The sequence below is a fragment of the Arachis ipaensis genome, chromosome B08, assembly GCF_000816755.2.
Source record: "Arachis ipaensis cultivar K30076 chromosome B08, Araip1.1, whole genome shotgun sequence".
In the NCBI taxonomy this organism is placed as follows: Eukaryota; Viridiplantae; Streptophyta; class Magnoliopsida; order Fabales; family Fabaceae; genus Arachis; species Arachis ipaensis.
The window spans coordinates 2,600,450-2,615,402 of NC_029792.2; the positions used below are offsets into that span (position 1 = coordinate 2,600,450).

Sequence of the window (14,953 nt, forward strand, 5' to 3'; positions counted from 1 at the left end):
ACAAATAATTGAAATTAGAAAAGATACCTGTTCTGAAAGAAAAGTGATTCCACCATGGTTAACCATTTCATAGGTCTCTCCAAGGATTGGATTAAAAGGCTTCCATGTTCTTTGGTATGCATAGTACACAGATACAGCCCATGATGCTGTGATGATTAATGAATTACAAAAGGTAAAGAAATAGTCGTAAAACACATGCATAAGTCATATCAATAAAATGTTTAAGCTCAAATGATTTACATTGTTGATTGATCACATGTCAACACTAGTTAAAATGCTACATAGAGGTTCTTGATTTCATTCACCTAAATCTTTAACTATTCCTCCACTATCTCCAAATAAAATAAAATTCTTGTATAGAAGGATTAAAAGGAGAGAAAACACTCACATGCATACACAAGCCGCATGTATGGATCCTCACACTCATCTGCTTTATCAAGCAAGTGGGAGTACTCCATCAACTAGTCCAAACACTTTGAAGTTCAATCAAGCAGCAAAAAAGAAAAGAAAAAGAAAAAGAAGCAATTGAATGATGGTAAAAATTGAAGCTTCACAAACCTCGGCCATTTTCTGAAGCATAGTCATAGGTTCAAAGATAGTAACTGGTAGCGTTACCAGTGATGTCACATCTGCCCCAATGTAATTTTTCATCATTTTGAAGAAACTATCTCTTTCCTGTGTAAAGAGAGCCAAGTCAAGGAAAATAGAGAAAAATGCTATCCGAACCTACTATGTATGAGGCATGTTCTAAAGAAAAGACAAAAGAAAATAAAATAAAACCAAAAAAAGAAATTATAATAGGCAGCACACTAATATGCAACAATCAACAAAATCTGAAAACAACACAACATAAAAATAATATAAAGATTAAATGACGAAGGACTATGAAGATCGTACTGTGGGGTTGAATATTTTTAATGCTTGAGCAGGTCATAAGAAACAATGCTATAATGAAAAATGAAAAAATAAAGAAAGAAATAATCACCTCCGGTTTAAATCTTCCTTTTTTAGCTTCCTCTGCTGCATCATCTTTTCCTCCCTCGGGATTTATGACTTCTAATCCTTCCAAACTAGAATGATAGGAGAAACACACATAATAAGCTTACATTGCACTTAAAACCACATCCTTCCAACTAATATTAGGAGTCATGATCATATCGAGCTTCAAGTAATACATAATCGACAAACGCAAGATATGCTCTGCTACCATAATACAATTGATTACGCCTAACTCATCATTGTTATAGAGATTTGAATAAGAATCAACAAAAGCAATCATTTAAACCAATAATTGTGATAAATGTAGTCAATCAAAATCAATTATTCAACTAACGATATATTAGTGGAATTATCCCAAATACAAAGTAAACAATACGCTTTGACTTGGGCGAGAAGAGCACTTACTTGAGGCGTTCCGGTGAGTGCGATCTACTCGATTCCCGCCTACAAAATTCAATTATTTATATTATCCAAATCAATAATAATAATAATTTGAATATTTATGAAATTGTTTTATAATCAAGGTTTGAGTATCAGAGGAAATAGAATGTGATATCTACGCTATAAAGTTGCGACCAATTTGAGTGACAATGATGATCGTAACAAGAGAAAATGCAATAAAACGATTATGAATATTCGAACAAAAAACAATTACCTGGCGCTGCCGAACATGGAGGACATGGAAGCGAAAAAGCCCGTAGATTTGGTCTCAGGCGGGTCAGTAACCGGGAGGTTACTCATCTCTGTATTCAACCTTACCCTAATTAGCTTAGCTTAATTGGTAAGATGAGGGTGAAATTTTGAAACTTTTGGAAATAATGTAATGTGCGTTGAAATGAAAATGTGGGTGAATGGAATGGAGAGAGCCATGAGAATGAGAATGAGATTGAAGTGTTAATGGAAGAAATGAGAGACACGCAAGCACGCTACGTTTATGGCGCGAGTGCTTAGGAGTGATGGAGCATGGATCGATTTTTACGCCCGCTTTTATAGCATTTCATTTCATGTGTTTGACTTTTTGTCATCTCGCCTCATAAACGGTCTCATAAGGCAAACTCATTTCATAGCATTCCTTTTTTCGCTTATGAGATTCAGATATATAGATAGCTTCCTACTGTTTTTAGAATATCAAAAAGTACTCTAATATTATTTAAGTAATTATCACAACACTAAATTATGTAACCTTTTAATTATATTCTTAATATTTAAATAGAAAATTTAAATATATTTTTTTAAAAATATTAAAAAGGTATTTATCTATTTTATTGCTTATTTGCTGTATAATAAAGAATAAGATAAACTTAACTGCTATCTCAATGACTCCCCAGTTCTTATATACCCTCGGCTCTTTCGTCCAACCCTTTCAACTACAGGTGCGAAGGCTTATTGTGAAACTGTATAAATATAAAAGAATTTGTTTATGAATTGAGTTGTTAGAATTTATTTTCTCCTTGCCTTGTTAGTTGAAACTTTTATTTCAGAGGGGTAGGCTTGTATATGTTATTTATTGATTAACTATAATATTTTACTAGTAATTATGTGATTATTATTTATTGGAAGTCTTTGATGAACGATTTTTAATGAATAAAAATAAAATTTACTAAATTTTTTCTAAAACTAGGAATGTGTTAACATCATAAAGGCTTAGTGCTTGTTTGGGCGCCATTAAGTTGAAAAAAAAAAGATCTTTTTCAACAAAAAAATTCTTTTTTTTTTTATTTTTTAGCGTGTTTGGCAAATTTCTAATAGTAAAAATAAAAGCATTAGAAAAATAAAAAAATTTGAGAAGTTACAATTTACATCTTTTTTAAAAGATCTTTTTTTTAAAAAAAAATATTTTTTATATAATAAATAAACAAAAAAATATTTTTATATTATTATATTCAAACATAATTAATATATAAAAAAAATTTTTTACATAAAATATTTAAATATAAAATTATTTTTACTTTTTCATAAGATATTTAAAATAAGATAACTCAAAAATTTTTTTTTTTAAAGATTCGCTCAAACAAGCCTTTAATATAGTTTGGATAAAGTGAAATTATTTAATTTCTATTAATAATATCATTGCTAAGCTGGGAGAATAGAATAGAACAGTTTATAATGATAGAGAATTAAATTCTGCATTGCTTATATACTGCAAATTTTAAAATTCCCTCACTCATTCACTTCACTGTTACTTCCCTCTTTCTTCAGATTCCTTATACACAGAGAAGAAATTCAACCAACCGAACCCTAATTCCCTCACTTCTCAATTGCAACTTTGCATTCTAGCTCCTTTTCCAACATTCCTCCGTCGTCGTCGTCGTCTTCTCAGAATGAAAGAAGCTAAATCTGCTAAAGTCAACCACCAACAGCTGCTCCAGAACGCTCATCTCTCTCCTTCCAAATTCGCCAAATTGCTTGACCCCGAAGCTTCCTGGGACAAGGTTACATTTTTCTTCTCCTCCCCATCCATGCGAGCTCTTTTCAGCGTGCTAATAGTCTAAGTCATTATCTTTACGCTCACTGTGTTCAATTATTGCCCTTTGCTCCATTGATTCGATATAAAAAAAAAAGAGAGGTTAAATTGTTGGTAGTGTGCTTAATAGTGTTGGATTAAGTGCTGTCAGCTGTATGATGCGGCAACTAAGAAGTAATCATAGTGAATATATCCTTTCAATGTACATATTTTGTGAAAGAGGAATAGCTGAATTTTTTTCCTATTATGCTAACCTCGCTTATCTGTAATATTCTGTGTTCTGTCCCAATCCAAGTAGGATCAAATGGGAGAGGTGCTGCATTGGATTCGACAAGTGCTCGGTCTTGTATGTGGATTACTTTGGGGTGTCTTCCCATTGGTTGGGGGAATTTGGTTTATCCTGTGAGTATTTGTTTTATGATCCATTCCTTAATTTCATATTCAAGTTGTGTTTTATGTTCTCTTTTCATTTTTGGGAAGATATCTAGTGAACCTATTGACAGAACCGATTCATGATGTTAAGCTACATTGATCAAGGGAACTTGTGTTGCATAAATTGATCCCTTTTGCACCATCATGTATTATTTTGATTGCTGAGACTTTAGTAGCTATAAAATTTCCCCATGGCTTTCGCTGTGTTTCTTTTCCTGGTAGTTTCTTTATTGTAATTTATAAGGCTTGATTTAAAGGTCACATTGCACTTGTAGCCTGTAGGGCATCTTCAGTATGATGTGAACAATCCAATACTCAGATTAACATTTTTTAGAAGTTTGATATGATGATATCGATGGTTTCTTACGCCCTCATTTATCCTTTTACCTTGCAGTTTTTTAGCGATGTCCTCCGGGATTATATATGGTTACTATTCATTAGTATTGAAGGTCGATGAAGAAGAGTTTGGCGGCCACGGAGCCCTCCTTTTGGAAGGGCTTTTTGCATCTACAACACTCTTCCTGGTAGTATACTATCTTGGTCTTTACTGTGTATTGCAGAAAGTGAGGTTTTTTCCTTTTTGTTCCCGAAAGACAAGATTAATTAAGGCCTTTAACTAACCTTTCATCTGATCTCTCTTTTCCCCATCTATGCAGCTTTCATGGACTCTAGTTTACAGTTTGGCACACTTTTGAGTTCTGTTTTGATGGGCATAGTAAGTTCCGATAATATGTCCAACCATCAGTGACATGTTATTAGATTTTACTTGATTCTTTGTTGGACCATAGTTAGCTTGAAACCAATGATAAAAATTGTTGGACCATAGTTGTGCTATACCTTCTGTGTAAAAGAATGTTCTGGTTTTGCGGAGCATTAGCAAATTGCTTCTGCTCTCCATGTTAAATAGACGCTTCAATTCACCTCGAAGTGTTGTAACAAATTACGAATTGCAGAATTTAACATCAAAATTATGTTTATTCATCCATGAAAGAAACATGATTCAAGGGCAAATTCGGAAGGATACTATGAAGTTATCCTCTTTTTGACGTGTAATGCTTAGAGAAATATGTTTGTGACCAATATAGCATTTCTCTTTACAAACTTCAATTCAAACACACACTTAGTAGTTAAGTTTGCTAAATCAAAATAGGATTCAATTTATTTATTTTGGGGTATAGAATCTCGTTCAAATTTTAAGTCGCAGCTTTACTTCCTCACAGCAATTTGTACCAGCGATATGATTAAAGAAATCAAGACTCAAGCTATATTAGATAGACCCAGAAAGATGTTAACACTAACACAACCAAATCTAATGAAATTAAGTTCCCAATAATTAACATGGCAATTCCTTCCTTAACTATACACATTCATATATAACCGGAAGAAAATTTATAGTTCCCGTCGGCGTCGTGATCTGCGAACAAGGTAGATGCGGCCATGAACCCATTGTCCACCAAATCTTGAACTTGATTTCTGCAAAATGATACCACCATCTGTCATGCAAAGAGCATAATACGGATACCTGCTTCTCTTGCTTTCCAATCTTTAAAATACCAGTCTAGAATTATGAACACCCTTTGCAAGGAGTAATGGAAAAAGAAGGCAAAAGAATTATTACTAGTTTATTACCTCAACTTTGGTGAGAAATTCTAACAAGCATTCACACACATGGCAATTTGATCTATGGGGTAAGTCATTAGCCTTGTCCACTGTCACAAAGGCAAATACCTGAAAGAAAATTAATCCAACTCAGGTAGCACAATTAAATTAAAGCATTAAATATGTTTAGTATAGAACACATACAGAATGACTGACCTCTTCTCCACAATTTGGACAAGTACCCTTTAGTGCCACCAAGCCATTCCTCCACAGGCTCTGAAGCGCCTTAACTGAGAAAGCATCCGTTAAAACACATAAAAGCTGTGAGATTTTGAGTTGGTCTTTGCTCAGCCATCAAGGAATTCGTTGAATTAAACCATATGAAAGGGCTTGTCACTTGAGCTATTGATTGGAGCACAAGTTCGAAAACTAGGACCTTTTTCAGGCAGCAACAGCAAAAGTAATATACCTGAAGCTGAAGCAATAGGATATCCAATGGCAAAACCCAGTGCCATTAAGATAAAGCCATTCAAGGTGAAGAGAAACTCTAGTCCTGATGCCTTGCTACCATAGGATGATCCTGGATTGAATGCACTTTGATAAGCCATGCTGACCGTGTACCATATTGACCCGATACATGCTGAGCAGCCAAATGCAAGGATCAGAGCCCATGTTGAGGCCAATGCAAAAACCATAGACAGATCTTCCTGCCCTACATACATGATACATCCACATCACTCTATATTCAAATGAAGAAAACCCTAAAAGAGAGATAACAAACATGTATAACACCACAGACATTTGAATAGAAATACTGAATCATATCAGACATAAACATCAACATTTTCAGCTACATCAAGAGCATGAGATAATTTGGGAAGTGCTTTGAAATAATCTGAACTCTGTGGAGAAAAGAATGAAATGACCTCAGCATCAGAATAAGTTGATTGCCTCCTGATACTGCATCGAGGATACTTGACAACTGACTTGGAACCATACCACCTAAGCTTCAACTGCATTGTTTCCATAAACTAAACCAAATTCAGTGTCCATAAATGGTGTCTATTAATCTAAAACTGAAGCAGAATAGTATAATACAACATACCTCTACTCTATCAAACATGTCATCAATAATCAAAGGCTCACCACTGTAATATGCATCTCGTGCCTATAACAACAAACAGGAAAAAAAAGTACAATTCCAGAATCAACATTTAATATTTAAAAAAAAAAAGGCTCAAATTTTGAATACAAGTAGTGATTTTGAGTCTGTACTTGGGAGTAAAGAGCTTCGAGGGTTTCTTTGCTGGCGGTGTCAATAGGGCCAACGTATATGCAGTAAGGTCCACGGGGATGCTCGTCGCAGGTGATGGCGGAGACGGAACCGCCGCGGCTTTTGGAGGAGGAGATTCCAGCAAGGGAGAGCAGAGAACGGCGGCTGTTGCACCTTGTGGTTCTGGAAAGTTCCACGGCGGTGGATCGGACGGCGTTGGCGGCGAAGGAGGTGCTGGTGCCCGCCATGACGCCGCTGCAGTTATGAATTTTGTTACGCTTTCGAAAATGGATAGGAAGAGTGACGGACAACTAACTGACACGGCGGGTAGTTGGGAATGTACGATACTGCCCCTGATTTCGTTTTCGTCCTCATTTAAGTGATTGTTTGGTTTGGCGCCTAATTATGTGTTTTGTGGCGGCACGGAATACGGATTACTCTACTAAGTAATTAACCTCCCTCATTGGTGCTCGCGTTTTCGATAGAAACAAGTCAAACAACATTGATTGAAATGAAAAGAAGAAAGATGTAAAGGAAAAAAATGCATTTGCCGGGAGTCGAACCCGGGTCTATTGCTTGGAAGGCAATTATCCTAACCGTTGGACTACAAACGCTTTTTGATAGTTTTTAAGATATTAATTATAAGTTAAAAATTGATCTGCAATTGTCAACATATGAAAAAATTGTAAATGAGTTTTTACTTGACAAACAAAGATTTAGCATATCTAAAAGACTAAAACTCATCCCTAATGCTCGAGGAGTTGTTTCTACGATAGAATGATACTGTAATTAGGATTCAGGAGGCTAAGTTTACCAATTTTTTTTATATTAATATGGCTAATTTAACCTAACACTTATAATTATCAAAACCAAACAAGTAATTAATCCTAATTAAAATACTTAGTTACTATTTTATTAAGACATATAATAAGTTTATTATTAATGAAAAGTTTTAACTTATTTCATTTAAATATTTAATAGATATAGAATAAATACATTGATAACTTAAATTTTGTGTATTTTCAATAAAAAAAAAATTTTATTTATAATCTTATCGTATCTATTAAAATACATGATAGATAAACTATTCTAAAAAAATGTATACATTTATTATTGTATCGAACACCATAAATATTCAAAAGTTTACTCTTATCAAGTGCTCTCGTGCTCGTGCATCAATGCATGCACACACCCAGAATAAAAAAAATAAGAAGAGTATAAAAAAAATTCATCCTAAAGCACATTTATATGTTTTATATTCGATAAAATTTGAATTAAATTTTAAAGTCGTCTATAAACTTATAATTGAGTTTTGAATTTGTCTTTAAACTTAAAATTGCTTTAAATTTATCCTTGAATTTAAGAACGATCGTCTTTAAAATATTTTTGGGCAACAAATTAATTACGTAATTAGACAAAAATTCTATATTTATAAATATCATCATTTTTTTCTGACCCCAAATACAATTAAAGTGACATCCTTTTAAATATTGAGAAGGTTTAATGTGTTGGTGTTAATGTTTCTCCATCTTTTACGAAATCTTTTTTTCTTCTCCTAATTCTTATAGCTAACTCGCAGCAGGAGCAATTTCTCAACATAGAATCTCTTAATCGAATAGACACTACAATTCTCTCACCGTTGGAATTTTATGCCCTGTCTTTTTCCTTTCTTTTCTAAGTCCTCTCCCACCGGCTGTCGCTTCTGTGTTGTTGGACTTCTCCCTTCTCTCATATGCAATAAATCGTGAAGAAGAACAAGATCAGAGGCACATGAAGGAAGGTGAGATAGAGAAGACGCTCTCATTGTTAATAATCTCTCTAAAACATATTTATGTAATATGTTAATTCCTAATATATCCTTCCTTCAATTTTTATAAATAAAAATAATTTAAAAATTATTAATATTTTTAGTTTTATACAACAAATTTAGTCAACATATTTTAAAGAAATAACAAAAAAAATAAAAAAAACTAAACCACCATAATAATTACTCAAAAAACAACAAACTCCTAAAAAAAATTTATGAACCCTAATGAGCTTTTAACGGATAAATCAATAGTTTAATATGTCACATAAATTTATTCTGTACAAAAAAAATATTAATAACAAAATTAATCAATTTCATAAAATTAAAAATCTATGACCAAAAATAATATTTTTTTTGGGTAAAGGACAAATTCGTCCTTGACCTTTTAAATCGTGGACTTTTAACTCCCTCAAGATTGGAAAATACAAAACGACCCCTCACAAATCAAAACGCCATACAAACCGGTCCTCCCATTCAATTTGGTGTCCAACACGTAACGGATTCTTTTTACCTGACGCCTATGTGGCGTGGATATGCGCACGTGTCTTCAGGATGGTAGTAACGGGACTGACGTGGTGCTAGTGGAGAAAGTAATAGAACATTGTAGTCCTTGGGCACTCGCACGACGTCGTTTTTGGTGTGTGCCCTATTTCTTCAAATGGAACCCTGTCGCCATAGCCGTTGTGATTTGTGTGAGAGGTTGGGGGTGGTGGTACTGCGGAGTGGTAAATGGCCAGCAATGGAGCTTCATCCAGCGCAAGACGCGTTCCACTACCGTCGACCGTGAAATGCGTAGAAGCTGCAGAGGAGAAAGACGACATTGCTCCGAGGTGTAGATGTGGAGTGTACGCCATATTGTACAAATCGAGGACGACGACAAACCCCAATTCTTAAAGGTAAGTTGGTGGTTTTATTTGATTGATTTTGATTATACGAGCGTAAGAAGAAGTTATTTTTATTATAAGTTGGTGATTTTTTGTTTTGCCATGATGAACATGCAGCTGAAAAATCTCAGTCATTGCAAGTTCTTCTTATGGCTAGATGACCATGTTTCAACAGTAAGAGTTTTAGACAAGTTTATGACTGAGAACGAGGTTGATGATCTGAAACTGTATCTTGGGAAGAAGGTAGTGGAACAGAGACTCACTGATTTGGAGAAGAAGCTGTTGCATCTAGAGAGGAAGAAGAATGTTAATTTGTATTTGCTTATTGTTGTTGTTGTTAGTGTAATTTTGAGTTCTGTTGTTGCCAAACTTAGCTGAAAAGTGGAAAAGCGGTTTAAATTATGCCTTTGAAACACAAGTGTTATATTAAATTATACTTTGATGAATGATGATATGCTGTTGCTGTAACATGTTGGAGTTGGGTGGGTATATGTAATATGATGTTGATGGGATTAGAATGAAAAAGACATTAAATAGTTTGGATCATTTAACATTGAACCAAAGTTTAAGTTTGAAGGATTACAATCCTAACAAAACATGATATGCAGTCTGAAACAGCTCACAACCTTAGCATCATAGTTTTGCCAAAAAGATACCACAATGTATAACAAATGAAAATAAGTTTGATCCAAATTTTACATCATACTCATAAAATATCAACATCATTTTTTGGAATTGTTGACTCCTAGGATGGGGATGAACTGAAACACCCTTTTAGTTCCACTGCTTGCTGCAACCAGAGTCTCATCAGATGGTCCTTCAACTGCTTCCACACTTGGCTGCTGTGATTTCTGAACCTGTTGTTTGCCATCACCCTTCCTTCTAATTGGTTGTTTCAGTCTGAATGTTTTGTTGGATGGCCTTGCTGGAACTCTAGCTGGAAGTTTGAATGGAACCTGACCTTGTCTTGCAGGGGTTGCAGTAGTGGTCACAGATGCAACTTGTGGAGCAGGTTGTTGCTGGGCCACATCTAGAGTTGTGGAAGTGGTAGAATGGTTCTGGTTGGTTAGAGTAGCTGAGTCATGCTCCTCACCCTGAGATAAAGAAAGCAATAAAGCCATGAGGCAAATTCAAAAAATACAAACAAGTCCTGTAACACTTTTAAAATGGACAACTAAATTCTTAAACATGTTATCGGGGGGACATAAAGATCCTTAGTCCAGTCAAGTACATCTGCCTCAGGTGCTGATTGTGACAGTGGTATAACCACAAGAGAAAGGTTGTCTTGGGTCTTCTTCTTTGGTTTTCTGGTCTTAGGTTTTCAATTTGGGTTGGATGGCGCACCCTTGCAAGTCTTATAGTTGTGCCCTATTTGACCACACTTGCTGCAGGTCACATAGAAACTTTTCCTCAGTTTTTCACCTTCGATAACAGTTTCTGCTGGGTCCTTCTGCCTGTTATGTACCTTTGGATGACCAATTGGCCGCTTAATGACAGGTGCAGCAGGCCTAGTCTGATCAGACCGTATCCAGAACTCTTCACTTGTAACATGTTGAATGAAGTGCTCGTAAGTCTTCTTCAGTGATTCCATGCATAACCATGGATGCACATAATCTTCCATGTTGTCATGTCTTTTTCTGATTGCTGCAACTGCATGAGTGCACGGCATCCCTTTCCCAGCAAATCCAACAAGTTAAGGATAACAATTAGACATATACAAATTAAGGATAACAATTGGACATATGCAAGTAAGGAAACAGCAGCAGCACGCAGGCAAATCCAACAAGAAACAATTACAGAAATATAATTACAGTAGTAGCAGGCAGGCAAATCCAACAAGAAACAATGTCATAAGTAAAATTACAGCAACAGCAGGCAGGCAAATCCAACAAGAAACATTTAGAGAAATAAAATTACACACTGACCAATTAATTGCCATCTGTTACATGTACATGTATGTTTAATCAGGTCCACATCCAACTTAGATCCCTTGTATGTGACCTCAAATCGCTTGCGCTTGTTATCACCAATCAACTCCGCAGTCCATTTGTTACTTGGCTTAACAAGCCTCTTCAGCCTTTTTTCCTGAACCGGTGCAAGCTTTCCATGATGGCAATCTATCAGTCTCTTGTGCTGAACCATACGCCTCATGAGGTAGCAGCGCACTTCTTCGCACATTGTGAGTATAGGCTTGCATCTGTACTTTGTGATCTTGGAGTTGAAAGACTCGCACATATTGTTAGTCAGGTTGTCCACTTTTGGACCATGACTGAAGTAGGCCCTTACCCATGTTGCAGGTTCAAATTTCATCAGGTATGACCAGGCATCCTGATTAACTTCCTTTAGCCTCTCCATTCTTGTCTTGAACTCAGCCACAGTTGTGCATTTTGCACAGTCCCACACAATTTTCATGATATATAAGTCCTTGAAACGGTTGATGAAATTCTTCCACATGTGCATGACACAATTGCGCACATGTGCATTCAGCATTATCTCTTTCAATGCAGTCATCAGTCCCTGAAACAGAATGGTTCAGGAAGGACTTTCATCATTTTGCATCATATGTACTTAAATTAAGTAGAGAAACTGACTTACTAACCTTTTGCATGTCAGACATAAAATTCCAACCATGTTGTTGCACATCTCCAATGTCCTCTTGTAATAGGGTCAGAAACCACTTCCATGACTCTTTCGATTCAGACCTTGCCACAGCAAATGCAATGACATAAAACTGGTTATTAGCGTCCCGTGCCACAGCAGATAACAATTGGCCCCCATGATAGGTCTTGAGGAATGCTCCATCCAAGTGAATCAACGGCATGCATCCACTCTTAAATCCCCTATTGCAGGCATCGAAACATATATACATTTTGTCGAATGTTGGGGGTGCTTGTGGCTGGGGAATAACGTCCAACAAGGCAGTAGACCTTGGATTGCTTCTATGTATCTCCATTAGATAGTCTCTAAGCTTCCCATACTCTTCTACCTCGTTTCCCATGATCCTGTCTTTGGCTTCCCTCACAGCTCTGTAAACCATTTTAGGGTGTAGTACTAGATCAAACTCTTCTTTTAAAAAATCAATGGCCTCATGTGTGTTCATATAGGGATGGGTGGTCATCCTTTTCTCCACTTTTTTGCTGATCCAGTGTTGGTCAGCCGCATTGCTTCCCAGATCTCTTGCGCATGTATGTTCACTCCTATAGGTTTTCACTTGGAAACACTGCAGCTGTTTATTGTATGATAGATGAGCAATCCAGGGACAATTCTCATTCTTGCAGCCAACTCTAACCCTTTCCTTATCATTTTTAATCCAGACCAACTCCCTCCCCTCAGCAATAAACGAATCCTTCACAACTTCCTTGAACCTCTTTATTGTAGCAAATATTGTGCCTAGCTCAAATCTGCCTTCTCCAAAGTCATAGTGTTCATCAAACTCATGCCAGTGTGGTTTGTTCCCTTCATCCTCTAATGAGACAGGGGTATGCAGCTCTTCAGACTCGTACTCAAACACAATGTCTTCATTATCAGTGTCTACATCACTGACATAATCTGCAACGGCTGGCCTCATGCTGGGCTCCCTAGCAAGCCTAGATATGTTGGGCTGATTTCCAGGCCTACTAGTGCTGGGCTGTTTAGCAGGCCCAGTAGACCTTGAGGAACTTTCACCAGCTGAGCCCACCCTTCTTGCTTTAAATCTCTGCCTTTTAAACTCATGTGTTGCTTGTTTTTTTAGCTTCTCATTGGGATCAACCCCTTTCCGCGACGATGGAGACACATGTTTCCTCTTTCCTTTGGCAGCTCTAACCCTTCTGCCCTCATCATCTTCACCAGTATCACTCCCACTTTCATAACCAGCTGGTGGTGGTTTATACGGCTCATCTTCATCACTGTAAGTGCTATCATCGTCGGTAGACGAGCCATCCGACTTCTCCAAGTCATTTGGATCGACTTCTTCCTCAACCTCAGCATTTTTCTCAAAATCATCATCTGCGATCTCATGTTCGTCAATAGGATAGTCAAAAAAATGTAAAACTCTTCAGTATCTTTGTTCCTCAACTTAGCCTGTCGCATTTGGTTGATCCCTGCGTCCCCCCTCAGTACATGCAACCCTGACTCCATATCTTTACTTTTTGGATCATACTAGTAAGCCTCCTTATAGGATTGATATCCCAGTCCTTTGAACATCATGACCAGATCGCCGAAATTGACAAAATCCAAGTCCATCGGAGAAAACTTTTCAACTTGACCATTAAGATACACCAACTCACCGCTAGCCCTCCGTGAAAAGTTACCCCCATGATGGAACACGGGAACACCAAAGACATCAACCATCTGCAAAATTTTTCAATCCACAACAAAATACAAAACCACCCCTTATTATCTAAATCTCCAAAATCTCTCTAAACAACACATGGCAAATGACTAACCCCACAACTAATCACCTATGACAATGAGTTACAATCCCTTAGTCTCATCCTACAACATTGATAGCAAATAACGGCCATAAGCAGAACGATTGAACATCAATGTACTTACCACTCTCTACGGCAGACGCAGGTATAACCACGGAGCTTCAATATGGAACTCCTCCACGGAACTGCAACGACGACAATGCGGAGACGAAGCGTTGTATTTTTTGGAGGGAAAAGTTTAGTAGTGCTAGGACGGCTTGTAATTCTTTCTCACTGATATGGGCAGCACTGGCATATTTCATAAGTCACACTCACCACTGCAAAACATTAACCAGAAACGACGTCGTGCGAGTGCCCAAGGACTACAATGTCCCATTACTTTCTCCACTAGCACCACATCAGCCCCGTTACCAGCATCCTGAAGACACGTGCGCATATCCACGCCACATAGGCGCCAGGTAAACAGAATCTGTTACGTGTTGGACACCAAATTGAACGAAAAGACCGGTTTGTACGGCGTTTTGATTTGTGAGGGGTCGTTTTGTATTTTTCAATCTTAAAAGAGTTAAAAATCCACGATTTAAAATGTTAGAGACGAATTTATCCTTTACTCTATTTTTTTTTATTGAAAACCTCTTTATCTTTTAAAATAATAGTCAGGATGTCTAAGATTTTTTCTCATAAATAAATAATTACAAGTAATAACACGGGTACTTCCTGTTCGTTATATGAAAATGATCTTAACTTAATTTTGAAGATGATGTTATCGATATTCAAATCCCAGCGGCAAAGTACACAACACGTAACTCAGAAACAAACAAACGATCGCGAAGAACACTAATTACATACCAAATTACCGAACCATTAACAAACATTGCTGCTGTAGAGCTAATTTCTCATCCAAATCTAAATGAATAATCAAAACGAAACATTGCAATAACGTTACTATCAAACAACAAACCCTAAATTCTCTGGGCTTTGTTGGATTCTGTAACCTACATTCCCCAAAATTTTTAAATTTTTCTTTCCATATCCGCCAATTATGCCTTAGAAGAAACCAAAAGGAAAAAAAAAAAGAGAGAA

The 14,953-nt window shown here is 36.5% G+C and overlaps 4 protein-coding genes and 1 non-coding gene across 7 annotated transcripts in view; 1 reads left to right on the forward strand and 4 right to left on the reverse strand.

The window, feature by feature from the left end:
• The window catches only part of LOC107610257 (oxysterol-binding protein-related protein 3C), a 4,086-nt gene extending 2,051 nt beyond the window's left edge, over positions 1–2,035 (reverse strand). Inside the window, exons 1-6 of the mRNA XM_016312328.2 lie at positions 1,655–2,035; positions 1,405–1,443; positions 986–1,070; positions 559–675; positions 389–461; positions 28–146 (exon numbers count right to left, since the gene is read on the reverse strand). Coding sequence (XP_016167814.1) covers positions 28–146; positions 389–461; positions 559–675; positions 986–1,070; positions 1,405–1,443; positions 1,655–1,740 — 519 coding nt within the window. The 5' untranslated portion in view covers positions 1,741–2,035. The remainder of the gene's footprint in view (positions 1–27; positions 147–388; positions 462–558; positions 676–985; positions 1,071–1,404; positions 1,444–1,654) is intronic.
• LOC107614189 (uncharacterized protein C20orf24 homolog) lies at positions 3,122–4,941 on the forward strand. Of its 2 annotated transcripts, none has more exons than XM_021108582.1 (4): positions 3,122–3,431; positions 3,762–3,865; positions 4,290–4,458; positions 4,552–4,941. In XM_021108582.1, the coding sequence occupies exons 1-4, from the start codon at positions 3,321–3,323 to the stop codon at positions 4,588–4,590; spliced, it is 423 nt and encodes a 140-aa protein (XP_020964241.1). In that variant the 5' UTR covers positions 3,122–3,320; the 3' UTR covers positions 4,591–4,941. The 2 variants fall into 2 exon arrangements, with proteins under 2 accessions (XP_020964241.1, XP_016171908.1); XM_016316422.2 differs by having other exon boundaries at positions 3,128–3,431; positions 4,290–4,419; positions 4,552–4,876.
• On the reverse strand, positions 5,146–7,207 carry LOC107614188 (PGR5-like protein 1B, chloroplastic). 2 transcript variants are annotated; one of them, XM_021108581.1, is made up of 7 exons: positions 6,770–7,207; positions 6,600–6,662; positions 6,421–6,525; positions 5,964–6,201; positions 5,711–5,784; positions 5,525–5,623; positions 5,146–5,368 (listed from the first exon to the last, which is right to left on the reverse strand). In XM_021108581.1, the coding sequence occupies exons 1-7, from the start codon at positions 7,013–7,015 to the stop codon at positions 5,285–5,287; spliced, it is 909 nt and encodes a 302-aa protein (XP_020964240.1). In that variant the 5' UTR covers positions 7,016–7,207; the 3' UTR covers positions 5,146–5,284. The 2 variants fall into 2 exon arrangements, with proteins under 2 accessions (XP_020964240.1, XP_016171907.1); XM_016316421.2 differs by having other exon boundaries at positions 6,421–6,507; positions 6,770–7,202.
• On the reverse strand, positions 7,310–7,381 carry TRNAG-UCC. The gene has a single exon. It is a non-coding gene; the product is annotated as a tRNA-Gly (tRNA).
• On the reverse strand, positions 11,984–14,382 carry LOC110265589. Its single transcript, XM_021108583.1, has 2 exons — positions 13,995–14,382; positions 11,984–13,790 (listed from the first exon to the last, which is right to left on the reverse strand). The coding sequence occupies exon 2, from the start codon at positions 13,024–13,026 to the stop codon at positions 12,007–12,009; it is 1,020 nt and encodes a 339-aa protein (XP_020964242.1). The 5' UTR covers positions 13,027–13,790; positions 13,995–14,382; the 3' UTR covers positions 11,984–12,006.

Coding starts and splice junctions, on each gene's coding strand:
- LOC107614189 (XM_021108582.1), top strand. CDS start 3,321: ATGAAAGAAGCTAAATCTGCTAAAGTCAACCACCAACAGCTGCTCCAG. Junction 3,432..3,761: donor CCGAAGCTTCCTGGGACAAG/GTTACATTTTTC, acceptor CAATCCAAGTAG/GATCAAATGGGAGAGGTGCT. Junction 3,866..4,289: donor GGGGGAATTTGGTTTATCCT/GTGAGTATTTGT, acceptor TTTACCTTGCAG/TTTTTTAGCGATGTCCTCCG.
- LOC107614188 (XM_021108581.1), bottom strand. CDS start 7,015: ATGGCGGGCACCAGCACCTCCTTCGCCGCCAACGCCGTCCGATCCACC. Junction 5,785..5,963: donor TCCTATTGCTTCAGCTTCAG/GTATATTACTTT, acceptor ATGCTTTCTCAG/TTAAGGCGCTTCAGAGCCTG. Junction 5,624..5,710: donor GTCCAAATTGTGGAGAAGAG/GTCAGTCATTCT, acceptor ATTTTCTTTCAG/GTATTTGCCTTTGTGACAGT.
- LOC110265589 (XM_021108583.1), bottom strand. CDS start 13,026: ATGAGGCCAGCCGTTGCAGATTATGTCAGTGATGTAGACACTGATAAT.